Source organism: Nesoenas mayeri (genome assembly GCF_963082525.1).
Source record: "Nesoenas mayeri genome assembly, chromosome: Z".
Lineage (NCBI taxonomy): Eukaryota > Metazoa > Chordata > Aves > Columbiformes > Columbidae > Nesoenas > Nesoenas mayeri.
In genome coordinates, this window is record NC_137542.1 from 35,761,718 (window position 1) to 35,789,558 (window position 27,841).

General features: G+C 42.5%; 1 protein-coding gene across 1 annotated transcript; it reads left to right on the plus strand.

Moving 5' to 3' along the window:
- Positions 1–2,393: 2,393 nt before the first annotated feature.
- PDE6B (phosphodiesterase 6B) lies at positions 2,394–24,987 on the plus strand (the record flags this gene model as incomplete). The annotated part of the gene is made up of 22 exons (XM_080362813.1): positions 2,394–2,804; positions 5,114–5,266; positions 5,596–5,685; positions 8,099–8,239; positions 9,300–9,374; positions 9,466–9,530; positions 10,496–10,562; positions 10,709–10,756; positions 10,939–11,088; positions 12,187–12,330; positions 12,943–13,008; positions 13,633–13,779; positions 15,399–15,506; positions 16,492–16,601; positions 17,567–17,654; positions 18,232–18,332; positions 19,738–19,845; positions 20,602–20,665; positions 22,086–22,160; positions 23,101–23,184; positions 23,459–23,615; positions 24,641–24,987. 22 exons carry the CDS (start codon positions 2,394–2,396, stop codon positions 24,697–24,699), a joined length of 2,511 nt encoding a protein of 836 aa, XP_080218939.1. The 3' UTR covers positions 24,700–24,987.
- Positions 24,988–27,841: the final 2,854 nt, after the last annotated feature.

A 27,841-nucleotide genomic window follows, 5' to 3' on the forward strand; every position in this document is an offset into this window, starting at 1 on the left:
CTGCCTACAATGATTTGCATACCCTTTAATACAGACACCAGCTTACACATAAAGAGTAGTAAAGCCATACCATCTAGAAAACACCATATGTCACCGAGCCCAAAGGACCTTCTCTTCAGACACAGGGCATCCTGAGTACATCCTCTGACTGTATAGCTCTGTGCTGTGATATCCATTTCATAAACAGCCCGATTCCTGCTTTCATCATTAATTAATCATCAATTAAATTAGTCCCATCTAGCAGGTTTACACTACTGCAAATGAAGTTTTTCCTGGTGTCTAAGCAATAGTTCCCCCACATACAACTGTCCTGAGAGTCTATAGACTGTGGGAGGATTAAGATTAGCAAGAACACACAATTTACAAAAGGGCCTGTTTTGTCCAGTTTTGAACTCACATTTTATGGTCTCACTCAAACTGTCTCCCACCTTCAAGTCCTTGGCTAGTTCTTTCCCTTGTCTTCAGTCAAAACCAAAGAAAATTTCCTCTTACTCTTTCTGCCATCATCTGTACCCAGAAAACTGCTGCAACATGCAAGATCTTGCTGAACAGCCTGCAACCTCAAGTGTTGCTATCCCTACAGATATCAGGAAATTAAAATTGCCCACTGCCAAATCCTGTGCTTGGGACAGTCCTGTTTGTTGTTCACAAAAAGGCTTCATCCATCCCCATTCTGGAGACATGGAGCAGACCCCCACCATGCTAGTGCTGTGCTGGTCCTTGTACCTCTGTTTGAAGGCAGATGTTGGAGGCACCACTGGCACACATTGTCTCCTCCAAGTCTTCTTGAGCAATATTTTAGTATCCTGGCTAAGAGAATTACCAGATCAAGTCTCTGTCATGCTAGCAGAAAGGTATCTAAAACATTCAGCCAGTTGACCCAACAGCTTTCCTACTGCACCTTCAGTGACCTGGGAACTGAAAGAGGGAATGGGAAAAAATTGAATTATAAACAAAAAATGTATATATCTTTGTCTCAGTTTCCACTGTTTTACCTGCAATCTTCTTTCTTTCTTAACTCACTTCCCCTATATTCCCATGCCTTTGTGTGAAGGCGTTCACTCCTGTTTCAGGAGTGGACACAGATGGATCAGCAGATTTCTGTTCTGTCCTCCCTGATGTTGGGGACCATCCCTACCTGTCTTCCTCTTCAGCTCCAGACCCACCTGCATAAACATTTCTAACACTGCCACCACAGGTCCTTTTCTTGTCACCCTCCTCCCAGGCAACCACAGTCACATTTGCACTGGTTTGCACCACTGCTGGCAGTACCAATGCACTCTGGGACAGGCAGCCTTGGACCTTTACTCCTTCGAGCAGGCGAGCCTTGGTTATCTTCCAGCAACGCAGTGGGTAGAACTTACCTCTGTTCCCTACTGCTGAAAATGTTTGTGCATTGTTTAATTCCTCTGAAATATAGTGGCCTCTGTGACATTTTGCCTCCCAGCATAATGCTGATCCTTACCTGCTGTTTGCACAGCATAGTGGCTCCATTGATGTGAAACAATTTCTATCACTCACAGCTATAATTCCCACCCTTTCTCCACTGATAGACATGAGGGAATTTTTTTTATACCTTCCTAGAATTTTTTTTTCTTTTGTCTGCAGGGCTTCCCACGATTCCACGAAGTGTCTCAACCCAGCTACCCCAACCCAAAGCTCCTCAGACTCCTTCCTAAAGTATGCTACCAAGAGGCATGCTTTCTGGTCCTGGTTCTTACCAGTGAGAAGAAAAGGCCACAGACCTCGCAAATTCCATTCAAATCCTGGACTAAATTGTTCAGGATTGGTGGTTCCATTTGAGAAAAGCTCCTACAGCAGCAGATAAAGAATGATGCAATAGTAAAGGGAGCGCTGAAAAAGCAGTATTACCTCACTATTTTTGTGCTCTTTTGTGAAGGATGCACTTCCTACTACTGTAGGAAGCTGGGAGAGCAGAAATAATAAGATGCTCACCTTGTTAGCCAAGGATTAGGCCCAAGCAGTATATATTTAATTAGACTTTAAAGAGCTTATTTCCATGTTCAGAGACACAGTTTTCCCTGTGGCTGCTGCCTCAATATAATTGTTCCAGTAAGGAGGGAGTTTTCAGCTATTGTGAGCACTCAATTTTTGTTTGCATTTAGATTAAGAGGAAGAAAGTGGACTCAAAGCTCTTGTACAGGTCATCTAATCTGGTTGAGAAGATCTGTCCTCTCACAGACTCACCTTGGGCACTATAAAGGAATACCTCTTCTGGATGACAAGCTCTCTTTGCAGTGTTACCTCAACCTTGGTCATTCTAGAAGCAACACCTACCACAAAAATTTAGGAACTACATTAGAAACTTGAGTGCGGTTTGCATAGACCACATCTTTGGACTACTACCTACCACAAGATCCAGGGCATTCACAATGAGCATTAGTGAAGACGATGTGGAGAAGTTTCTTGATGGCAACCCCACTTTTGCCAAGCAGTACTTTGAGAAGAAACTAAGAACAGAGTCCTGGGATAGCAATGAGAGTGAAATCCTTTTTGAGTTGATCCAAGACATGCAAGAAAGCATCAACATGGAGAAAGTTGTTTTCAAGACCTTGAGAAGAATCAGGTCCCTTATTCACGCTGACCGTTGTAGTCTTTTCATGTACAGGCAGAGAAATGGCACACCTGAACTGGCAACAAGGCTTTTCAACATCCAAGAGGGAAGCACCCTGGAGGAATGCCTGGTGTCTCCAGACTGTGAGATTGTCTATCCATTGGACATAGGCATTGTGGGCTATGTTGCACAAACCAAGAAAACCATGAACATCAAGGATGTCACTGAGGTAGGTTTGTCATTTATTCATTTGCTTGCTACAAGAGAGGCTAACAAAAGGGTCAAGAGGTAGTAGGGCATTTCTGTGCTTGGTCAAACCTCTTGCAATGTAATAACTGAGTACTGGAAACAGAAGTACCAGTAGAAAGTCTGTGAGTTGCTTCCAATTTCATTTATGAAGTGAGGTGAAGCTAAGCACATTATTACACTAGGTATTAATGCCTGCAAAAAAGTGTACTGTCACATCTTGCCTGTCTAATTAAAAAAAATAAAAATCACATGTAGTCCATCAGAGAAGAGAGTGAGGTACAGCCAATTCTGCACTGAAGGCACATGGAATTTCCCACACATATTTGTATTCCATGAGTAACTGGCAAAGAGAGAGAAATACTTTACAGTGCATCTAGAAAGGGTTTTCCTCACCAAATGACATTTGCTGTCTGATGCAGCTTTGGCCATGGGCATTCAGAGGCATTTTTATCAACTAGACAGAGTGGACCTCAGACTAGGTGAGTTAACTGCAACCTTTGTGTGGGTGATCTTCATCAGAAAGAGTAAGAGACAAACTTTGACCAAAAAAACTCTTTCAGCAAATCCTACACACTGTAATACCAAGAGGGATCCAAGGAATTTTAATGTTTTTATTTTATGCCTTCATGACAATATTTGCCTCCTCCATAATCCTGGGTTGAATCATGTAAACCTGAATGGCAGAAATAACAATCCGCTTGTTCTAATCACAGTTATAAAATTAAAATCCATGTGACCCAAATATGACATTTGGGATTACTCCATTTGGGATTACTCCATTGTTACAATTACTCTATTGTTTGCTAGTTACAAAGATACCATCTGTTTATCCATCCATTTGTTGCTCCATATGAATATATCCAAATGCCTCAGCAAAAACTTCCTTGTCCTCCACAGAACATACTGAAGCACAGTCTTTTTTTTTTTTTTTGAGGGCGGTGTGAGTGAAGGTACAGAAAAAGCATCAGCATGGGACTTTAACATTTTAAAGCTCTCTGGCTTCAGATATGTCTCTAAGAACATGGAAGGATTTCAGTGCTGTGAGACAAGTGCTGCACTCCAACTCTAGTGCTTTCAGACATTGCCATAAGGCAATTCCTTTGAAGGAGACCCAGAGACTAAATGCTTTGTCTACCTCAATTGGCAGGGAAAGCCAGCGGTGTGGGAGGTATGGGGAGAAGGTGCATTAGGGAGTGATTATTCTTTCTGGTGCAGCCCTCTGAATATGATCAGAGCTCTGAGGTTTTGTCTAACCCAACTAGAAGGACTTGTATCTAACAAGTTATTCAGCTGAGCAGGGAGAAGATCTTGGGTCAGCAAGAGCATCCCTGCACTCCCTATTGGCAGGTGATAATGGTGTCTAATAAGGCCCTGCGCCAGTGAGGTGATGGGCTGTAGGCCTTCACCACACTACCCTTTTGCTACTTTGTTTTCTTTTTGAGAGGGAAGGACAGTAACATTCACATAAGGAACAACTGGATGAGTTCCCTTTGTGTTGCCCTTACAGCATGACCGAGCACTGTCCCAGTCATTTGAATGGCAATTCCCTCATGGGTGACTCTCTGGACAGTCTAGTCCATAGCAGTGCCACCTGCACATTGCAAAATGCTCCTGTGGCAGAAGGGAGTGGGTCACTCTCAGAGGCAGGGAGGGAGCGCCCAGAACCACATACTGTGGGTATCAGCTTCATCCTCTGTTGAAATACCTTCCCTACAATCTACCATCCCATGCACAAAGGCCTAGCAACATGGCAGGGAATGCCTGGAAGAACACTTTCAGGAGAAATGAGGGATAGATGTCTTCATGGAGGCTGCAAGCCAACAGTAGCTTCAGGACCCAGGTAAAAGCAGTGACTGTACCAGACAGCAGTGGTTTATCAACTGTGGTTATGCAGTGCTGCATCATAACTGGCTGTACCCACTTCACAGTGCTAAAGAGAAGTCAAAGACAAGGAAGGAGGAGGTATTATGAAGGATGTCAGTGATCTCAGAATGACTAGTGGACAGTTCCCTTCTGACAGAGTTCGTCATGTTAAAGCTTATGATTTGCAAGATCTTTGCAAAATGTGAAAAAGTGCATGTGTCACAGTCAGAAGCCACAGCCAGTTCTCTTGATACTAGCTGTATCACCTGTACGTTGTCCAATTTTCTGCTAATTTGTTTCTCTTCCTCAATATTTTTTTAAGTGAAACATTTCTTCAGCTTACTTCAAGAGGTTGTGTTTTAACTTGGTTTTAAGACTCTAGACACTGTGAAAAAGTGTTTAATTTGTAAATTCTCTGTTGAACAGTGTGCACAGTTCAGTCCATTTGTTGATGAGCTCACCGACTACACTACAAAAAGCATCCTCGCAACACCCATCTTGAATGGCAAAGATTTAGTTGCGGTCATTTTGGCTATTAATAAACTGAATGGTCCATACTTCACCAGCTCTGATGAAACAGTAAGTGGTCAGTAGCTCAGTTTCTATCAAGCAGTTGTTACTTTTGCATGTAACTGACTCTTCTACAGGAGGGATGTCTGCTTTAGTGAAGCTCTACTGGTGCCAGTTTCCCTACAGGGACACAGAAAAGCCGTATTATAAGAATGCTTATCTCAGAAATCTTTCATGGAAGTTGCAGTGGGATAAGCCTCTTCTCACACCAGTGCAAAGCAAAGAATTTATCCGGGGGAATTACCATGGCATTGCTAAAGGGATGTTATTAAATCCAGTGTACGCAAGGCTGCTACTTAATTCAGTTCAATCTGAATCTCATTTTTTTGCCTTTTCAGCTTTTTCTGAAGTACCTGAATTTTGCCTCCTTGAACTTGAAGATTTATCACTTGAGTTATCTTCACAACTGTGAGACTCGAAGAGGCCAGGTAAGAGTGAAAATGCAGATCAAATGAGTGCTTTCAGGTGTAACTGATCTACTTCAGAGATTTGTGCCTGAAGAGCAGAAAGAAAAATATGCCCTCATCTGCTTTCAGATACTGCTCGTTCTCCAGAGTCTTTCATTAGTCTCTCTCCCTGTTGCTGTTGGCAAAACTACAGGAGATGATGAGTAGCACCAGTTTCAGCAGGACTGAGTTCCAGGTGTTTTGTTGAACTGAGGCTATGAAACACTCTTGGGGCATTTAACCACTTCAGCCAAGATACTTCTCGAAACAATTAAGAATGAGGTATTTTTGAATGTGGTTTTTTTTTTTTTTTCTTTAGCTGCTTATTAAAAAGTGCTGTGGAATTTCTTCTTAGTGCCAGTAAAATGATTCTCATATGTCTGTTGTATAGGCCTCCTCCACTAGAAATGAACATACATCATGGTTTTAGGGTATTCTGAATTGAAATAGTTCAGCCACCATTTTTTTCCACGACTTGGGTTATGAAAGGACTCTAAAGTTTGTTGGGTTGGATGCGAATCCATGCAATCACATTCTGCAGCAGATAACTGTTCGTCATTGAAGAGGACAAGCAATTGTGTCTATGTTTTATGGCAGCCATGCCCTTGTCTCCAGTGGGGGCCCCATGGAGGATAAATACTTGTTTTGGAAAAATGGATGCAGAATGAAAGTTTACATTAGAGGCTATGAGACAGCACTTACTAATTCATTATCTCATAGGCTTCATCTAATTTTTTCAGTAATCAAAAACATGAATGATGGCAGGTGATCCAGCCATCTAGCCATTATGAGTAATTCAACTAAAGCAGAAATAGCAAACGTTTGTTTCTGTCGAGGGTTTAGCAGTAGGACTGGGGGAGGTAAGGAAGAGGCTAGAAAACAAAGCGGAGACCCAAGAGGTGGAAAACCTAATGTCTCCTGCAGGGTGCTCTAGTCTGTAGCTGAACCCAGGAGTCCTGTGTTCATATATCACTGCTGCGTCAGCAGGTTCTACCAAAAGGGAGAAAGGCAAGAACGAGATGCAAGACACACTGTTAGTTCTACCAATAGTTCGGCTGGCCATCCAGATCTAAACATCTGTGCAAGAGTTAAGATGGCTCATCGTGGCAGACTTAAAATGACACAAATCACGTTCTCAAAGGTGGTCTAGGATTTTAATACGGCAAATCCCAACAGCAAAGGCTGGGGGATACTGCAAGTAAAATGGCTTATGCAAAGACAGTTCAGTCTGCTTGTGCTCAGATACTGTGTCTTAGTACAAGACCATATAACACATTTTGTCCAACTTCTTTACATCATTCCATGAATTGGCCATTCATCAGGTGTTGCCTTCAGTCCTCCTCATTGGCTTGTGGCTTTCAGCATTACTTATTGGATACTGTAAAATGTCAAAAAGAAATCATTGCTCATTTTCTTCTAATGGTTTGTATGACAATGCCACTATCCTGCCTGAGGGATGTTCAGAGGCTGGTGACATTGAACACCTCACACTTTATAGCAAGTGGCATAATGGTCCCAATTTACAGATTAGAAACAGAGACTGATGTATTGTAAACAGAGCTCAGTATTGTAAAAAATATCTACTAGGGCCCAGTGAAGAGGTGAGACACATTTTCCTGATTGTGGCCATGTGACAATATTTCTTGTTCAAAGCACAGCTCCAGTCAGCTTCAGTTTGCAGCTGTCAGAGCTTCTGAAGCATTTCTCCTTGTGTCTCCTGGGCTCAGAAAGCAAAGCACAGACATGCGCACATGCACTAGCTAAGCTGGTAATCGCATAGATGGCTTCCTTGTCTTCCATGTCAGAGAAAATTAAGCTCTTCGTTAGGCTTACAAAGATCCTCCTTTTGCCACCAGAAATACTTGCCTAATTTGCTACATAACCTCTACAAATGAAAGCACCTCATAGCAACAGCTTTCCTAAGGGTACATCTCTGGGCCATGAGATGGGGAAAAGGATCATAGGCTGGTGTGCACACAAAGCAGCTGTGCAAAGGCCTTGAGGAAAGTGTTAATTTGTATATTTCCAATTCCAGCCCTGGAATTTGTGACACTTTTGGTGTTAACACTTTTTGGATTCAAGATTTTTCTTCTGGATCTAAGATGTAAGTGGGGCCATCTCTTTATCTGGCACTACTACTTTTTTGTGGTATATTTGTAAGACTGAACTTTTACATAGCACTCCATGAGGACATTACTCTTTCTCAGAGTGCATATTTCCATAGTAAATCCCAGTGTGAATAAGCAATGCTTTCACATTTTGCAGTACAGGTTGTTATTGCACTTTTCAGGAACTGTAGCATAAAACCCCAATTGTTTCCTTGTTACTTCAAACACACTTAGGAAGCCCAGTGGTGAAGGAGAGCCTATATTTACATTTGGATTTTATTCTGCAGGTGCTGTTGTGGTCAGCTAATAAGGTTTTTGAGGAACTGACAGACATTGAGAGGCAGTTCCACAAGGCTTTTTACACAGTGAGAGCATATTTGAACTGTGACCGATATTCAGTAGGTCTCCTGGACATGACGAAGCAAAAGGTGAGTCTATGTTGTACATGTTGTACATGTATGTTGTATGTCTTTCTGTGTTGCTGGTGTCCACTGAGAGGTGACACGTGAGATATGTTTTACCGCAGCAGCCAAAGTACAACCTAGCTTTGCTTTGGTTGGCATTTTTTAAATTCTGTTGTGCAGATGAAGAGCCTAGGATAAAGAAAAGAGAGGGAAAGGGAATAGCTTATCACTGGAATGGGACTGCCAAAGGAGCCAGGTGCCAGGAGGACAAAGGGCAAACATGTCTGACCTTGGCAATCCTGGTCAAAATCTGCCACATAACAACAGCCTCACAAAGTTGGAAGTATAGTGAGATACCTGTGGAAACCCCCAGCAACAGAGTAGCACCATTCCCTAAGGACTCATCCATATGCATGTTATCCAGGCTTTTAGGTGAAATTTTGCTTCATGAAAATAAGCTCACAGAGCTAAGTCTGATTTGTTCTGATTGTCTGCACCTTTGGCAAGCTTTATGTGGGGGTTACACAGCATCCTTGTAATAGGAGCCCTACTTTATTCCATAATCAGGCTGACTTCGGCTACAGTGAACTTTGTTCTCCAGCACACTGCCAGAGCCTTCACAGCATGCTGTCTTGTTAAGGGGTGTATTAAAAGATCCTTAGTGTGACAGAGACACTTTGATTGGCGTTATAGTGTACCCTGAGAAAAACAAACAAACAAACCAAATCCTTCTCTTTAGCAAGCTAGCAAGTAGTAGATCAGCCCTATGGTCACACTCTGGAAAATGAAGAACACATAAAACATTGTTATAGTCATTTGTACTGTGAGTACAGCCTGTACTGTTCACTGAATGAAGCAGCATCCTGTGTATAGGCAGCGTATTACTATATACAGACATATAATGCACCTGACACTTCCTGATTTATACATAGCATTCTGCTGCCTAGAATTGAACTGGTCTTATTATTTCATGCTTTGTTTAACACAGTACCAAAATCAGCATGGTAGAGCAGTGGGTGCTTTGAAACTGAAGGCAGTATGAATTTTTCTAGTGTAAAAATACTTTTTTTCATTTTAAAACCAGGAATTTTTTGACCTGTGGCCAGTTCTGCTGGGAGAAGTTCCCCCCTACTCAGGACCTCGCACCCCAGATGGTAGGGTATGTGAAAACCAAATTTCTTAAGCTCTTTCCTGTCTGGCTCTATTGCCTCACCACCAATTTTAACATTGCTCTTCTATTTTTTTGGTAGGAAATAGTATTCTACAAGGTCATTGATTATATATTACATGGAAAAGAAGACATTAAAGTCATCCCGTAAGTGCCCAGTTTTTGTATGGTAGGTACTGACACAAAGTGTAGCCAAAAACAAGGTTTCTCATGACTTAAAGACATTAAGGAGGAGATAAGCAAAGGCCTGGTAGAAGTCTGAGTAAAAGAAGCAGAATGTAAGTTGGTGCTTTGACTCACATTTCTGTGGGACTAAGATTTCCTTCAGGGCTTTGGGATCCTGGCTTGCAAGTCAAGCTTGAGAAGTCACTGCAACCAGTGATTCTTTTTAGATGCAGAAGTGAACTGCCTCAACTGCCTGCAGCTTTGCCACTCTCTCTGCCAAGCTGGGGCATCACTCATCCTCGATGCTTTCCCTGTGGCAGCAGATGAGCCCATCCAGGCTGCCCTTGTATTGAGGCACCTTCTGTCTCAGCCCTGCCTTTCACCCCTTTGCTACCCTCCTGGCCTCTCATGGTTACTCCTGCTCCCCTGCCTGTCTCTCAGCTTTCTTGCTTCTATCTTATCATCTGGTCACTGACCCCATCTCAAGATACCTCTGTTCCTCCTCTCTTGACACTACACTGAGACTCCGTCCTTCTGAAAACTACCATTTCTTCATGACACTGAATTTTTCAGAGGAGTCTTAGGCACCGTGGACAAATCTGACATAAGAGGAGTTTTGCCAGTTCCAGTTACACTGCTTTGTATTGGTGTAAATGCCACAAGAAAGGCTTCCATTTCTTAGGTGCTCCCACGAATGCTTTTTTCTTTAAGTGTCTCCACACAAAAATATTTTATAAGTTATTCTATATTGAAACCTTGAAGGAAAAGTATTATGAGAATTTTTTTTGCTTGGGTCCTTTGAAGTAACAGGACTGTGTAATAACTGAAGGTAAAACCTGTAGATGTGAATTGTGCAATCAGCTGGATACATTTTAGCTCTGTGACCGTTCTTCAGTAAATGTAAATGCATATGCTTAATTTCTCTAATGTGTTTTTCTTTCATACAGAAATCCTACACCAGATCACTGGGCACTAGTTACTGGACTGCCAACCTATGTGGCTGAAAGTGGATTTGTAAGTATGTAGGCTTTATTAAGGCTTTCTGAGATGAAGTCGTACTAACCCTCCTTTCTCATCAATTCTTTTTTTTTTTTTTTTTTTTTTTATATTTAATCTTCTCATTGACCATATTGTAAAACGTGTTTTGTGTGATCCTCTAGATTTGCAACATTATGAATGCTGCTGCAGATGAGATGTTTAACTTTCAGGTACTGTAAAAACTTCCAGCCCCATCAAGGATGCTACTTTCTTTGTAGAAATGTAATTTAGAATTAACATTAGGCATATTAAGTATTTCATTAGCCCATAGTCTTGATGTCAAATGTGAGTGCTGATGTATTTAGAAATAATATTAAGTACATGGTGTCTGTCTGCTTGCTATCGCTTCAAGGAAGGTCCTCTAGATGAATCAGGATGGACTGTCAAAAATGTTCTCTCCATGCCAATAGTCAACAAAAAGGAAGAAATTGTTGGTGTTGTCACGTTTTATAATAGAAAAGATGGTAAACCATTTGACGAACAGGACGAGACCCTCATGGAGGTACAGTTCCCTGCTACTGCTGGAAGTAGTTAATATGGTTGAGAGAGGTCACTATTGTTCATTGTACACCTGCAAATCATTCCCCCGTGTTTTGCAGCTAGGTTTCTTTGTTGCTTACAGAGGTGTTATGCATCAACTTGAAAGTTTTGAAAGCAACTGCATTAAATACTGGATTTTTTCAGTCCTGGAAACCCAGCTGTGTCTTTGTCACTTCAGCATTGTTGGATTGGACACCTAGCTGTGAGCAGCTACGATGTACTAACATGACCATTCTGACCTGTGTTCACATACATGACAGCCGGCTTACACTGGCTGAGAGAAATTGCATAGAAATTGTCTGTGTAGCTAAGATACAAAGAGTGCCCAGCTATTGAATCTGCCAACAGCAGCTGTAATTAAAGACCTTGCTGCTTAGAAATGCTCCTCTGATAGTTACAATTCAATATAGGCATTCAGCTCTTGGCATCTGTTATCAATCAGAATGTTTCTTGAAACAGACTTTTCTTATAAATTGAAAATACTGAACAAGAAAAAAAAACACCACAAAAAACAAAACAAAAACACAAACCCCAAACAAAAACAACAACACAAACAAACAACAACAACAACAACAACAAAACCAAAACAAAACAAAACAAACACACAAAAGGAATCAGTTTGAATTGGCCACTGGAAAGGAAACACATCGAGAACAAACTCAGGTGTAAAGATATGTGAAAGGTCATGAGACCACCTTGCCATCCCTTGCTATGAGTGTTCCTGACCTGCTTTCTCCATTGTGACAACAGTCTTTCCACAGGTGTGGAGACACTTGCAACACCACAAAAAAAGCTTTCTGTATGCTGAACTGGACAGACAGTACTGAACCTCCACAGCATGGGTAATCTGGAGGCCTAAGCAGATTCACCAGCTGATGAGCTGCTCTGCTGAGGAGCAAGTAGAGCTTGGGAGCAAACACATGGTTGCTCATTGCTAGACTTGTGGCCAAAATGGAACTTGTGATTCTCTAAAAGTATATCGTGCAATGTTATATTTCTGTGTCTTTGAGAAACAGACATTTTGTTTACTTTACCATTTCCTTCTTTTCCTCTCACCAAGTCCTTGACACAGTTCCTGGGTTGGTCTGTACTCAACACAGACACATATGATAAGATGAACAAGCTGGAGAACCGGAAGGACATTGCTCAGGATATGGTGCTCTATCATGTGAAATGTGACAAGGATGAAATCCAGGAAATTCTGGTAATGCCTAGCAACATGCAGTACACCCCCAAGTGCACTGGCCTGACCTGTGACTTACAGCACAGACACAGGTCTCCTATTCCACAGAAATACTTCCAACCACCATGGCATGAAGGCAGCACCCAGGGCCCCAGGTACTGCACAATGGCAGAACAAGTCTTTGTTCTGACTCTGTGGTCTGCCACATGGGGAATCCACTGGCCATCCATGATAGTAGGCCATGGCACTCCACCATGCTGTGCCCTTTCTAATTCCCTCAGGAAAAACAGCCCTGGAGATAGGTTCACACAGGCGCTACTCATTGCAGGGCTGTAGCAGTGGAAGAGGATCTGATTTATTCCCCAAAACCTTCTCAGTGCAGAGGATGTGGAGTCTGAGCTGGGACACTGGCTCAAGGAGGATGTTTGCAAGTGAGAGAAATAATGAACAAAAATCAGGGAGAGAGAAAATATTTTTACCAGGAAGAATGGGTTGAAAGACCAGAAACAGAAGTAATGCCTAGGAAGAAAATGTAATTTACATGTGGCAGCTGCCCTAGATTGCCCCAAAGCTGCACAGTGCAAAGTCCAGTGAGGTTTGGTCATCAGTTTAACACATTCATGATCTTTGCAGCCAACACGAGAAAAGCTGGGGAAGGAGCCAAGTGAGTGTGAGGAAGAGGAGCTGGCAAGCATCCTGGTAAGAGCAATGTACTGCTGGAATTGACAGCTATGGCAAATGTATATTGCCTGAGTGGTTGCAGGGAAGAGTTCCCTGTGTTGGCACTCTGGTACACATCAACAGGGCACCTGGTGAAGGGTGAAGGCAAAGCATATTCTGTGCCCTTCTACTGTGGAGTTTGAGACTATTGTTATCAGGTGGCAGCAAATGCCTTCCCCAGCTCCTGGGGAGTACCTGCTCTCTGCCACTTTATCTCAAGGGGTTGAAAGTCCATCTGGAAACACATCAGCCACCTTGACTTGTCACACACTTTATTCTCTGGAATAAATATGGAGGCCTGTAAGTCTTCCCTTGTAAGAGCTGTCAAGTTTGGAGTACACGAACTATAGGAAATCAACATGAAAAGTTCTTGAAAGAATACAAGCAATATTACTTCCACTTGACCAGAAATGTCCTCCATCTTCCCTCACTAATGGGGTTTTCTTGAAAAGCTGCATTCCAAACTATTTATGTGTTATATTCTAAAAGGAAAAGAGCCCAGCAGTATCAGACTGACACATTTTTATTAAGCAAAACCCACTTGAGGTGTTTCTAGTTGTGGCATAAGTAACACAGCAACAAACCAACCCACCTCTCTTACAGAAAGAAGAACTCCCAGGGCCCACCAAGTTTGAAATCTATGAATTCAGATTCTCTGATTTTGACTGCACTGAGCTAGAGCTGGTGAAGTGTGGCATTCAGATGTACTATGAGCTCGGCGTGGTGAAAAAGTTCCAGATCCCACAGGAGGTAGGAGCTGGAAATGCCCAGGGACTACTATCATGGATGGCCAGTGGATTCCCCATGTGGCAGAGATCCCTGTGTGTGCCCTGCACAGCTCAGAGGGTGGCCAGAGGTCTGGGTTCACAGGGACTTTCAGCAAGAGAGATGTGCATCTTGAGCCCCTCATCCCACTGAGAACAGAGAACTCCCTCTCAAAGCCCCTAGTTGCTACATGTGGGTTTGGAGCATGAAGCTGGCCTCTTCTGCTCTGCACTGTCTGCTACAGGTGTGGGTTTGCTATTGGGTCTACAAAAAAATTGCTTGCTCTTCCTGTGTCTAATGCCACTCACAACTGTAGTGTGAAAACACAGTTTCCAGGTGCAACACAGTGTAGTGCATACTTGTATACGTGTTTCATTTGCTACAGTATGTACTCTATAGCTTTCAGCCAACATACACTGAAACCCACACAGACAGGTCTCTCTGCTTTTCTTCCCTCCGCAAACATGGTCACAGCTTCATTTGGTGCAGTTGGTGCCAACTTTCTCACTGCTAGTGACAGGATTGGTGTGTCCTGTGGGAACAAGGACCCCACAGCCCCCTGATGTGCAAGTTCACGGCTTTTGCCACAGTTCAAGCCCTTGTAGGGCTTGTGAAACTGACATTTCAGGAGCTCTGCTGCTCCCCAAGCGATTTTTCACAACATCATGTGAACTTTATTTCCATCTAGTGTGATCTGGAGGTAACTGCAGGAAGAGTTTTCACCCTGAAAAGGCAGGCTGGGAAGTAGAAGGAAAGTGGGGGACTCTGAATGGGAATTACTTCTGTACATCTTAGTTGTAGCATGCCAGTAAGTATTCAAAATATCTACATCAGGGGTGAGTATGCATATTTTAAACCTCAGCGGCTGAAACAATTAACCCCTGATGGAGCTGTAAAAAGCAGCCACTACGAGCCGCTGAGGTTTAAAATATGCATATTCACCCCTGATCAATTTGCCCTCTGAGAAAATCTACATAGCTACAAGAGATAGTACATGTAGAGAACTAGAATGCAGATGGAAAAAAATAGTTTGTCATTTATGTCATATATTGTCATTTATGTCCTATATTGTAATTATTTAGGTGATATGAACACCACTTATCTCTTCATATATGGAGCCACATCTCCTTACGAGCGGTATGAGTATTAGTAAATTGCAAGACACAAGAGGGACAAATCTTATGAGTGACCACATATAGAAACACAAAAATTAAATAAATTCACAAACAGTAGCATGAAATATCTTTTCCTCTACACATTGCTGTTTCTTGTTTCCCCTACAGGCATCTCTGTGGGTTTTTTGTTTGGTTGGTTGGTTTTGAGGTTTTTTGTTTTGTGTGTGTGTGTTTGTTTTTTAAAGGAGAGAGAAAGGGATTAGAAAGCAGAGAACTATATTTTAGTGTCCCTTTTAGCTCTCCACTAGGCTTTACTTCAACAATTGTGCCAGGAAGGCTGATTGTAACACAGCTTCTGATTCCTTTCAAGGGCCAGCTCTTTAGAACTGGTCTGAAATTCCTCTATGACTTCTGTACATGGTCTTCATTGCAAGAGCAAAATGCAGGTGCTTCATCACACAAACTAACATCCTCTTCACCAATTTGCAGGTTCTGGTAAGGTTTGTGTACTCTGTCAGCAAAGGCTACCGCAAGATAACTTACCACAACTGGCGTCATGGCTTCAACGTTGCACAGACCATGTTCACGCTCCTGATGGTAAGGTAACACCAACCTAGCTAATTCTATGGCACAGCTTTATTTACAGGAGGTCTTCTGCTGTGCCCTGGAGGTATGCAGGGCTCCCTTGGGATCCTGGTGTAGGATAAGAGTTTGTGACTCCCAGCACAGTTCCCTGCTAAAGTGAGGTCTCCATTTGCCTTAAGTGACAGTCCTTGCATTACACTTAAAGCCACAGCCAATACTGTCCAATGAATAGAGTACTTCAACTCTTATTGGTACAGATGTGTATGGTGTTGAATAGCTTTCAGATTAAATCCTTCTGCAGGGTGTGGGAGAGTAACTACAGGACTTCCCTTCCTCTAGTAGCTTCTGAAAGAAAGAACCAGACTCAAGCTGGGATGGAGACGACCTCATGCTTTCCGTTTCCAGGCAGAACAGGCACAGGTTTAAGTCTATCACCAGTGTGAATGTGGCAAGTGCTGTTTCTCCCAGGCTCTTGGGGCAACAGGTGCCCTAACAAGAGAAAACAGGTGTCAGACTGCTGCTTCACACCAGGGATGGACCAGCACCAGGACTCAGTGCAGACAGTATGGCCCACACAGCTGGCAGAAGAGTTACACTTACCCCTAGACAATCCTTTGGGCAATTCAGCTTGGAGAACCCATTGCCCAGAAAGATGCAGAGCCCCTTCAAGACGTATTTTGTGGCAGTGACTGGAGGGGTACCTATGAGGACACAGGTGTCCCTAGAGCATGAAGCTGCTATAGCAGCAGGTAACCAAGATCGCAGGTGCGCATTGAGCCCATATGTATGACAAGCATGCCCATTTGAGTGTGAAACATTTCATTTCTAACTGCTTCCCCATCTTAACCTAAGTGTATTGCGTATTGCATTCAGCTTCACAAGTATTTTCAGTTCTGGACCGTTTCAATTAGGGGATTCCCATCACAGAGCAGTCACACCTCAGTACCTTTTCCTGTAAGGGACACTAACAGATGACATGCAAATTCTCATCCTCCAGACTGGCAAACTGAAGAGATACTACACAGATCTCGAAGCCCTTGCAATGGTAACTGCTGCTTTGTGCCATGATATTGACCACAGGGGAACCAACAACCTTTACCAAATGAAGTAAGCACTCTCTACCACTTCAGTTACTGTTGCTTTCATGGGGAGTGGGATCAGGCTGTGATCACACCAAACTTCAGTGCAGCTCTGTTTTATACAGAAGAGTAACAACCTTCTTTTGCAAATAACTTTGCTTTTCAGCTTGCTACAGCACTTGGGTTTAGGCTTTGGCCAGTGGGGAAACTCAAATTTTGCAGTGCTCTCTGGGGCATTTTTACCTCCCAGCAAACCTCCTTTGGTTAAAGCAATACTCTACATTACCTTTACTGGGTTGAACAAATGTAGCATAGGTATTTAGTAGCCTGAGCTCCCTGGGCATAATAAGCCTACTTTTTGCTGGAAGTATCTATGGAGAAAGCACCAGGCATGGCACTACCCTCAGAAACAAAGTACCTATGAGTAGAGGGTGCTGCTCTCAGTAGGTAGTTACTAGCTACAGGAAAACAGTTGCATTATTTCATCAACCAGTCAAGCCTCTGTTGTACACTGAAAGCAGTGTCATAATCAGAGCTCTTCTGGAATGCTTGCTGGCTACACTGTCTTGCTGTTTACTGGAGCTTTGGAAAAATGTAAGTGAAGCTGGCTAATGTTTTGGATAGGAGAGGGTCTTGCTTTTCAGCTAGGAAAGTGTCAAAGGACTGCTGTTTTTTCTGTTCCTATTACTATATATCAACATGTAGTTATTGAGGAATTAAACAAGCTTACTATGCTGAGTAATAACAGTCTGGTCATAAACAACATTTTGGGTGAAATTTGTAGTTGGAAGATTGTTTTGTACTGTCTGAATAGTTATAAGCAGTGTCATAAAAGTATTTTACTAGACTAAAGTCATTAGCTATTAAAACATTACTCTTAAGCCTTTTACAATGATTTGAACTTGTGTGTGACAAAATTAAACATAAAATGTGACATATCTTTTATTTTTAATAGCTGCACTAAAATCTTTAATTTTTCCTTTATGCAACCAGATCTCAAAATCCTTTAGCTAAACTTCATGGATCCTCTATTTTAGAGAGACATCACCTGGAATTTGGAAAATTCTTGCTCTCTGAAGAGGTTAGTAATGAACTGTAATGTAAGAACATGAGTAGTTTATGTTCAGGGAAGTTTTTCAGCGACAACAGAGCTGTCAGCTTAGCACCAGACCTTTCTCTGGTTTGGATAGCTGAGGAACTGCAGCTGCCTCACTCCCCAAGGACTCTATTTTCACCTCGGACCAAAACGCATGAGCTTCCTAAATGCATTACTTTGTTTCTTCAGAAGCTGTATCATTATCCCTGCTGGAATATGCTAAATATAGGATTGTCCTCCTATAGCCACTATGACCGAGCCAAGGCTGACACACTCCCTCTGCTATCTTTTCATTTCAGGCAAATTCACATGGGGGACAGGGGCAGGGTTTGAACATATGTTGTGTAACAAGCTTCAGGACATTGACCCCGTTCAGTGAACAAAAAAAGGAGACTGAACACCAACATGCAGTGAAAGGGGCTCACAATTCTAGCACCTTAGAGGAGGAAGCTGAAGCTATTAAAAAAATTAGAAAGTGAGCATATTTGAGGAAGGGAGATGGCCAGTAATGCACAACACCACAGTGACTGGATTTTGCATCTCCCTTTCCTTTGCTTTTCAGTCGCTGAATATATGTCAGAACCTCAACCGCAGACAGCATGAGCACATGATTCACCTGATGGAAATTGCCATTATAGCAACAGATCTGGCACTCTACTTCAAGTAAGTCAATCTCATACACTGTGTGTGAAGGGCAGAAACCAGCCAATATTTTACAAAGACAAAATGTGATGCCCTGCTCTGTGGCAACTCCTTCAATCAGCAATCCTCTTCACAACTGCTGCCTCTGAGAGGCTGTCTTCAATACTGACATTAGAGCTGGTGGGAAGAACTCATTCGAAACAATTTTGAGCTTTTACCAATTTGATCATGTGCATGAGTTTTTAACCCTCTATTTCCAACAAGGCAAGTGCTTTATGATTACCTAATGGAAAGAGATGTCTGGTTGTTTTGCCTTTGTTTTTTTGTTTTTTAATATAGCACTTCAGCAATAAAAATACTCATAAAGGATTAATGGCCTAGCCAGGGCTACATTGACTTCCCTGGGAGAGCAGCACAACCCATAAAACAACTGGTCTATCTTAGATGAATATCCAGTTCGTAGTCTATTTCACATCCAAAAGCCAAAAAAGCCAAACATCTTGGAGCAGCATGCACTGACGTCTTAGAACACAAGGCTTGAATTCAACAGCATATGACTTCCTAATCAGCAAGAAGGTCTCAAAACATGCTTTCAAAAATACAGTGCTGAGACCAGAGACTGCTTCTGTGTTTTGTATACAAGAATACTTATGCAAAATACAGAGTCAGCAAGAGAGGAATATGAGGGAAGGTGCAATACCCAGTCCTCCTACCCTGTAGGCTGGCTATATTGGAGCAGATAGCACCACTTCCTTACTAGGAACAGGACACCCTTTACCCTCCTTGGTACATGATGTGCAAGCAAAGGTCTGGTTGAGATCAGACCCAGGCAAAATGATACAGACAAAACATGTATGCAAGTCACTTTGTGGATCTGGCCTAAATGTCTTCCCTGCTAGCATTGAGACAGCAAATTTTTCCAGATTCATGTTACTCAAAACATTGGTGTGTTGTGTATAAACCCCTCCCCAGAATTTGCTACATATATTTAGGTATATAAATAAGGTTAACAAGGTCAAATGAAGCATATAAAGCCAGGTAGCTTTAGAAATACTTCAGCCAGCTCTAGGTTTCTGTAGTTTGCTGAACATTCACATTCTTGTGCTGTCAACAAAAGAGCAAGCATTTCTCAGCTGACAGAATTTGTGGAAGTTCATACTTTCATGTTCTTGCTTGTGTCCCGCCATTAAACTTATTTTTAAGTAATTTACAATAGTTTTCTCTACTTAAGAGAAGCAGGTGATGCTGCTTGGTTTTGTTTGGGGCTTCCCTGAGGACCTAAATGCAAGGCCACCAAACGCTGGAAACCCTTCTGGAAGGGCTACAAATATCAGAATAAGCCATCTGTTTTTAACACATTTGTTTCTTTGGTTTGGATTTTGGAACTTTTTTACTTTTGTTTTTCTTTTTTTCCTTCTTCTCAAAGAAAGAGAACAATGTTTCAAAAGATCGTTGATGAGTCCAAGACATATGATAGCATAATGGCCTGGACTGAATACCTGTCCCTGGAGACAACAAAGAAAGAGGTTGTCATGTGAGTAATCAGCTCTGGAAAGGTCAGTGATGAAGTCACTTGATGACAGTTCCAGAACATGCCTTGCTCTGCACTTACTGCAAAATCAGCACATGATATATTACTGTCCACTCAAATCTGATCTTCCAAAGAAACAGGGAAAAAAACAGGGAAAAAAGCTTAACGTGGTTGCTCATCCAGATAAGTAACTGTTTTTGGAGTGTCCTTCTGGTTGTATACACCTTATGAGATGCAGGATCCTTTCTGGCCATATACTCCCACCAGACCACCCTGTAGCATGCACAAGCAGTGACAGGCTGATCTACAGAAATTCATTAGTTCTTCTTCACAGTGGCAACCAATCTAAGTTGCACAATGCTGTTGTAATGTCTAGACAGATACTTTGGAGGATGCTTTGCACTGGAAATGAAGTGCACCCACTACCTCACTGCACTTTGCACTGCTACATCTCCATGAGAGAACCAAAGATGTTACTCTGAGGTCAAGAATTTCACCCCAGCAATGACTAAAGCAACAAACATCCTAGTGCCAGAAGCAAGAGATTCCCAAGTATAAACCCATTTTGATCAAAAGAGCAATCCTTGATGAGTGCCCCAGTCAGAGCCAAGGCTAGTACAGCAACCCATCTTTCTTTACCTATCACTTCAGCAGGGACCAGGGGATACCTGACACACTACTTGGGGTATAAGCATCCTGAACCTGCAGGAGGTAGGGTGCAGCCTGTAGAGAAGAAACTAATTTCTTTCCTATTTTTAGGGCCATGATGATGACTGCCTGTGATTTGTCAGCAATCACAAAGCCTTGGGAAGTCCAGAGTAAGGTCAGGTGCTTGATATACTGTTTAGATTTCTCTAGCTTATACTTCAAAGTAATGCAATTTTCTAAGTTGCCTAGAAGTTGAATCAAAGTCTCCTACCAAAACTAGCAAAAGGACATTAGAATAACTATGGTGTTGATGGATAAACCAATCTGTAAGACCGTCATTGTGAATTCTGTAGAAAATTCATATTTACCAAAAAAGAAAAAACACAAGTATTTGACTTCTTGGGTTACTTCTCGCTTGTGACATATGGTTGTTTGTTTGTGGTTTTGTTTGTTTGTTTGGTTTTTTGTTTGTTTGTTTTTACAATACCTGCTGTTTGCTCAGTTGTTTGATTTCCTTTTAGGATTTCCTTCCTGAATTGTACTTGAGCAATTGCTGAGTAAGAAACACTAAAATTTAGAAGCCTGGAATTGCTTAAGTTGAAAGGACCTTTAAGATCATCAAGTCCAAACATTACCTAGCACCACCAATTCCACCAGTAAAGCGTGTCTCTGAGCACCACATCTGTATGTCTTTTAAAGAACTCCGTGGATGGTGGCTCAACCACTTCCCTGGGCTGTCTGTTCCAATGCCTGACAGCCCTTTTAGTGAAGAAATTTTTCCTAATATCCAATTTAAACCTCCCCTGGCACAACTTGAGGCTGTTTTCTTTCATCCTATTGCTTGACTTGTGAAACGATACAGACACTCACGTCACTAAAACCTCCTTCAGGTACTTGTAGAGAGCAATAAGGTCTTCACTGAGCCTCCGTTTCTCCAGGCTAAACATCCTCCATTCTATCAGAAGTTCCTCACAGGTCTTGTGCTCCAGACCTTTCACCAGCTTTGTTGCTCTTCTTTGGATATACTCCAGCACCTCAACAACTTTCCTGCAGTGAGGGCTGCAAAACTGAACACAGTATTCGAAGTGTGGCCTCATCACTGCTGAGTAAAGTCAGATTTCCCCAGTGAAGAGTACTTCTGTCCAAGCCATGAGCAGCCAGTTTCTCCAGGAGAAAGCTAGAGAATTTAAATGAGGATGAAAGAAATAAAACCCACCTTCCTGTTCAGCATGGAGAAAGAACAACTGAGATAGTCGTAGTAGGCAGCCGTAACAGTGACCAAGAGGCAAATCCTTGAGAGGGACATATTGGAAATGTTTCTTAATAGAAAAGCTGTAGATTAATGAGCTCCAGTGCAGTAATGTTGTTGTGCTGTGAATATATGGGTGCAATCCCCTTGCCCTACCCAGGAGAAAGGCTGGGTCTGGCCTTGGACATGGAGCAACAGTGGAGCTAGAAGTGTAATCTGCTTTATGGTGGAAACCTGAAGCACACCAAGGTATAAAGCTAAATTTTCCTTGTTATTTGTTTGTTTAACTTTTTTTTTTTTCCTAAGATCAGTGCTAACTTTTGTTTTTCCCTCCTTGACAATGTAGGTAGCTCTCCTGGTAGCAGCCGAGTTCTGGGAGCAAGGGGACTTAGAAATAAGCGTCCTTCAGCAGCAGCCTATTGTAAGTACCGTGTGAGAGCCAGACAATTCAGTTCAGACAGCAAGTCTCAGTAGAGACTTAATACAAGCACTGCTGCTCTCAGAGTACTGTGAGTCTTCCTGAAGTCACCATGCCTGCCAAAATCCATTGGAAAGTGGGTATTAAGGTAGAGAAGAACCTCTGTGACAGAGCCTCTTGTTCAGCTTGCCATATAGTTAGAGGGTCCCAGTGAAGACTTTATGCTGGTTTCTTACAGGAAAAATAAATAAATAAATAAATAAATAAATAAATAAATAAATATCAGACTACAGAGAAAAAGAAAAAAAAAATCAGACAAAACCCACATATATCATAGAGGAAAGCAGGATTTCCAATAAAGATAAAAACTACAAAGAAACAGACAAAAAAAAATCTACAAACTTTGTAGAGCCCAGAAATTATTTCTGGCAAATGGAAGAGTGTTAAAGCAGTGTTTCTTAACACATTTTTTTCTGCTATAATAACAAATACTTAAATTTGGCATTGAAAGAGCCAAGAGTCATTCCTTGATGCTGCCTCCTGCTGTGTGGTTTGTGTTTTCTGTAAGTAGAATTTCATACACACCCTCTACACACAGAGGCATCACAAATATTCAATTATGATTTAAAGAATTGGAAACCTCTTCAGCACTTTATAACATGAACCTCTCAGGTGTATGGTTGAGACTCTCAAGGGAAAAACTCTCTGTCCTTCTCCCCATAGACATTGAAAGAGCTGTCTAAAATTCTTGCTAAAACAGCAAAGGAAATGAACTCATTTCACTCCTCTGCAGTGGATGAAGAGGGCTGTGATGGATAGCCTTTGTGGATAGCATGGTAGAACTGCAAGTTTGACACAACAAGGCAGTTTTGGGGAGAAAATGGAAGTGTGTTTTTCAATGAAATGTTCTGGTAAATCATTATGAACTTGTGTCCTCCCGCAGCCCATGATGGACCGGAGGAAAGCTGCTGAGCTTCCAAAGCTTCAAGTGGGTTTCATTGACTTTGTGTGCACATTTGTGTATAAGGTGAGCAAAGTGCACCCTTGCATGCCCCATCCTTCTCAACAGGGGTTCAAATGCCACGTGAGTGAGTCCTGGTGCAGCAACACCACTCATGGGAAGAGGGACAGGTAGAGGACATGACTGTCACCCCTCTTCAGGGGACATGGTCCCTCTTTGTCCTGTTAATGTTTTTTCTGCATGAGCCAGCCTGGGAGGTGAGGTGTTGGGGTGTGTCCTGGGGTGTGATGGACAAGACTGCCTCTGTGCTGCATTGCACTGATGGGCATGTTTTGGTTAGGAATTTTCCCGTTTCCATGAGGAAATTCAGCCTATGCTTGATGGGTTGTTGAACAACAGAAATGAGTGGAAGACTCGTGCTGATGAGTATGATGCAAAAATGAAAGCTCTGGAGGAAGAGAAGAAAAAAGAGGAAGAGAAGATGGCTGCAAAGAAAGGTCAGAAAAAATACTTAATTTTTCATTCCTCACTTGGAAACGTACTTATGTGATATTCTGCCAGATCTGCAGCAAGCTTTGATGGCATGGTAGTCAGATGCCCAGACCAACTCTCCTCAGTCTTGCTCCACTGTCAAGGTTGAAGACACCTTGTCTTCAAATCTGACACCAGGACAGGCTGTCAAAAAGGCCGCTTGCTCAAATGCCCAGGAGCTACCGTTTGAGGAACTAGCAAGACTATATTCAGTACGAGTGCCCATGCAGCTGGGGACGACAGAAAGTCCTTCACAGTACATGTATGTCCCTAGAAAAGAGCAGGGAGACATCCTTTGTGCACACTCCTAGGGAGAGCACTTGAGTAATTACATTTCATCCCATTTCTAGCCCAGATTAGGTACCATGTAGAAGCAAGCAGAGGTACCAATACTACCTAGTAGCAACTGGCTTTGGTCAAATGCATTTTTCTTCTTCTGTGGAAGTGCCTGGGTGGCACTGAAATCCATAAGTTGCAGTGGGTGTTGGTGAAAGCTTTTTTGATAGCCTAAGGTGGAAGCAGAATGTTCTACCAGCCTCCACTCCAGAGACTGCATCCAAAGTCTTCTTTTGTTCCAACCTGGACCAAAATCCCAGCAGCCCATGGAGTGGACATTCCTTGAATGACACAGTTTAGAAATTATTAGAGCTGTCTAGACATCTCATATCTATTTAATTCATAGTAATGAACTTAAAAATATCAAAAGTAAATTCTTATCTGTGATTTGGAAAATTTTTGAAGAACTGTTTCCTGACTAGATAACCAGTATTTAAGTGAGGAAGGTTTCCACCGACTCAAAAGCACTCTTTCCAAGCAGCCTTATGTGTATGATGACATTGCACAGCAGACAGCTCTAGATATGGGTACTATAAGTATGACCTTCATTGATCACTGGATAACTTTAAAGTGCTAAAAAACTCCTATAATGACTGAGAAGGGCATTTATGACTGTACCTCTAATTCTATGTTGTTGTGGTTTTTTATATGGCAGATGGGTTCACCTGTAATGGAGGAACAGCTCCAGCTTCCAAAACCTGTAGCATACTTTAGACCTACTATCAACGTAATATATACCAACCAAAATGAGAATGCCCATGCTTTTTTTTTAAAAAAAAAAAAAAAGAAAAAAAGAAAAAAAAAATAATAAGAATAAGAATCATGGCATACAAATACATTCCTGATTTTACTGTTCTGCTACTTTGATTAGGCTTATGGCCAACCAGGGAAGGGCTAGATCTTGTTTGCCTTAACTGCATCTCTTCTGGATGGTAAGGAGGCAGTTCTGTCCTGCCTCTTGTCCTGTTTTATGTACCTGATATCAGACAGCACATGGCAAGTCAGAACAACATTTGGCTCAATGAATCAGGTTGCATGATGATGGAAGAACATTCCTCCTGCACTGAAACACTTCTTACCACAAAGCTGATGGGGCCAGTTGAATTCATATCCTGCTCCATACAATCCCATGTGATTGATAGTGTATGCAACCATAGCCCACAGAGTAAGAAAACTGAAGAAGAGAAAAATTTATTATATCTAAGACTATATATGTTAGGGTATCGGAAAGAAATCTGTGAGTAAGAGTAAAGCATGACCACAGTAAACCTTTGAACTGCTCTAAAAAGAGATAATTCCATGTAAACCAAGAAACACTGAGATAATAGTTCTGCACTTACTTCAAGAATTTGAGTAGGTTCCTGTTCTAAAGCATGGAGCCATTTCTGAAACATCCAGTAGCTGCCGTCTTCATGAGCCAGAACCACACAGTGTGCTAACTGAGGCTTTGTTCTGTGATTGTGATTGTTAGAAGACTGTTATCATTACCCATTACAGTTCCAGTTGCAGTTATCCAAGCAACCTGAATTGTGGCATCGCCTAAATTTGTTCTGTTTTTCCTCGTAATGCCAGTATTATTTAATGCAGTCCTCTTCCAATCAGTACCAACCCTCCTTCCTTTCCTACTCTTATTCTAAGATGTCTGATTTTTAGAATCTTCTCCAGACTCTGAAAGACTGATGACTTGCACTCTTTTGTTTCAGATAAAAGTTAGTTTTAATGCTTATTCATGCAACCATATCAGACCATTCAATTACACTCTTGTAGCAGTTGAGACACCCTTCTCTGCTCCTCTCTATCTCTTTTTTTTTTTTTTAAGTGTTTGGACATCTGTTTTGCTGGGGATTTTCTTCTTCTATTACTCCTTCTACCTTCAGTGTTTTTACCCTTCACTATCTTACTTTACGTTACAAAAATACTGCAAATAAAAGGAAAAGTAGAGCTATGTAGTACCTGGTGATCTGTGTCTTAGTGTAGTAAACAAGATCTAATCCTCTATAACTATGCAGCAATTCTGTGAGTAGCAAGCTGTCTTTTACAAAAATACAGAAACCTGTCCATTTGCATGAAAGCTAAATATGCCACTACTAATGACTTCATACTGTATGTCTCAGTTTTGTTAGCTACTATGTAGAAGGCTTTCATCATACAGCATATGAAGTCAAACAAGACTTTTTTTTTTAGTGGGAAAAATGCCAAAACATTACCATATTGCAGAGCCACTGTATGCTTAAATGCTAAGAAAAGCTCGTTATGTCCCCACACATTTCCCAGGAAGTAAATCCAGGAGGCTAATCTTCCTGCCCCCTGTGCCCCCAAGGTGCTGGCAGTGTCTCAGGGTGATCCAGCAGGACTTCTCACAGAAGCAGCAGAGGTTCTTGCCCAGCACACCCCACGAGGATGGCAGGAGCCAGGGCTGTGCATGGCTGTGCCCCATCGCGCCTGGGAGCACAGGTCACCCCACACGGCACTGGGGCAACCGTCCTGCCAGGTATTTCTGAGGGGGACCATGCATGCATGCAGATGGGTGTCCATGAATACACAGGGTGGGGTGCCAGTGGAGGAAGCTGTTACTCAATGGTGCCCCATTTCCATGGGATCAAGAGGGTCTCTGAGGCTCTCTTCTGTAATGGTGGTGCTGAGGCAGCCCAGAAGCCCCACTACAGTGAGGACCTCATGTGTGTGTGTCCCAGGAAGCTGCGCCCCGCTGGTGGGGCAAGGTAAGCCTCTCCCCTGTCTCCCTCACCAGCTCCTGCCTCCCTCTCCTGTTGCTTTCCTGTCTGCTTGTGTCACCTCAGGCACCCCAGACAGAGCACACAGCTCTGCTTCCCATTGCTGCTTTGTTGGACCATTTCTGTAGGTCAGTGATCATGTGTCCTATCTGCTCTGCAGATGACTGCCTCTCATGTCACTGTGGGAAGCCATATGCAGCAATCAGAGGGCAGTAAGACAAACAACAAGCCAAGACCTTTCATTTTCCTTTTATTTTCTCCTTGGACTACGTCTGTTTCTGATGGCATACAATCTGTGGGTAAAACTTTTTCCTTGCAGCTTAATCTCAGGGGGTGAAGAGTTCTTGCCCATCTTCTGCACAGAAGTTGCATTCCTGCTGGACAGCTATCAGTGAATTCTCCTTTGAGGAGAAAGACCTGTGACAGGTGGCAGAAATGATGCTCACAGGTCCATAGGCAAGCAGTATGCCTGCACTGGTGGAGCTGAGAGGAGGTGCAGGGTGGCATGAAAGGACTGGTGAGACAACACAGCTGCAGTCTGAGATTATCCATCAGTAAACTGCAGGGTATTACTTGTCATTCATCCAGGACAACCAGCGACTAGTCCCAATGGTTCACCTCCCATGCCAGCCCATACAAAACATTAATGGCACAGTGCTACTTCCTGGAGAGGGGCACCTGGTGGGAGGAAACCCTTATCTCCCCACACCTGGCAAGACATTATGATGAGGTGCTTCATTTTCTGCTCTAGTTCTTTTCTCGTCTGACACAAAGGTCATGTCTAACCACAGCATGTACAGCCCTGAGCTCCAGGCACCTTGCCCTTCCCTTCTGCCCCTCACTGTGGTGCTCACTGCCCATGCCTCACACATACTGAGTGTCTGAGGTGAACACTGACTTTCTCATACTGTGCAGACCAGGTGACTAATTGGGGGGGGTTTCTTTGTTTGTTTGCTTTGAGTTTTGTTGTTGTTGTAGTGTTTTCAAAGTGGTTCCATCTAACATAGCCATTTTGCTAAAAGGTTGGGACTGCTGTCCTTTCTGGTCAGCTTACTAACAGATGTTTCTATATCTTGTTGCACCATTACAACCACACCACTTCCAATGTGCTTCCCACATGTGCT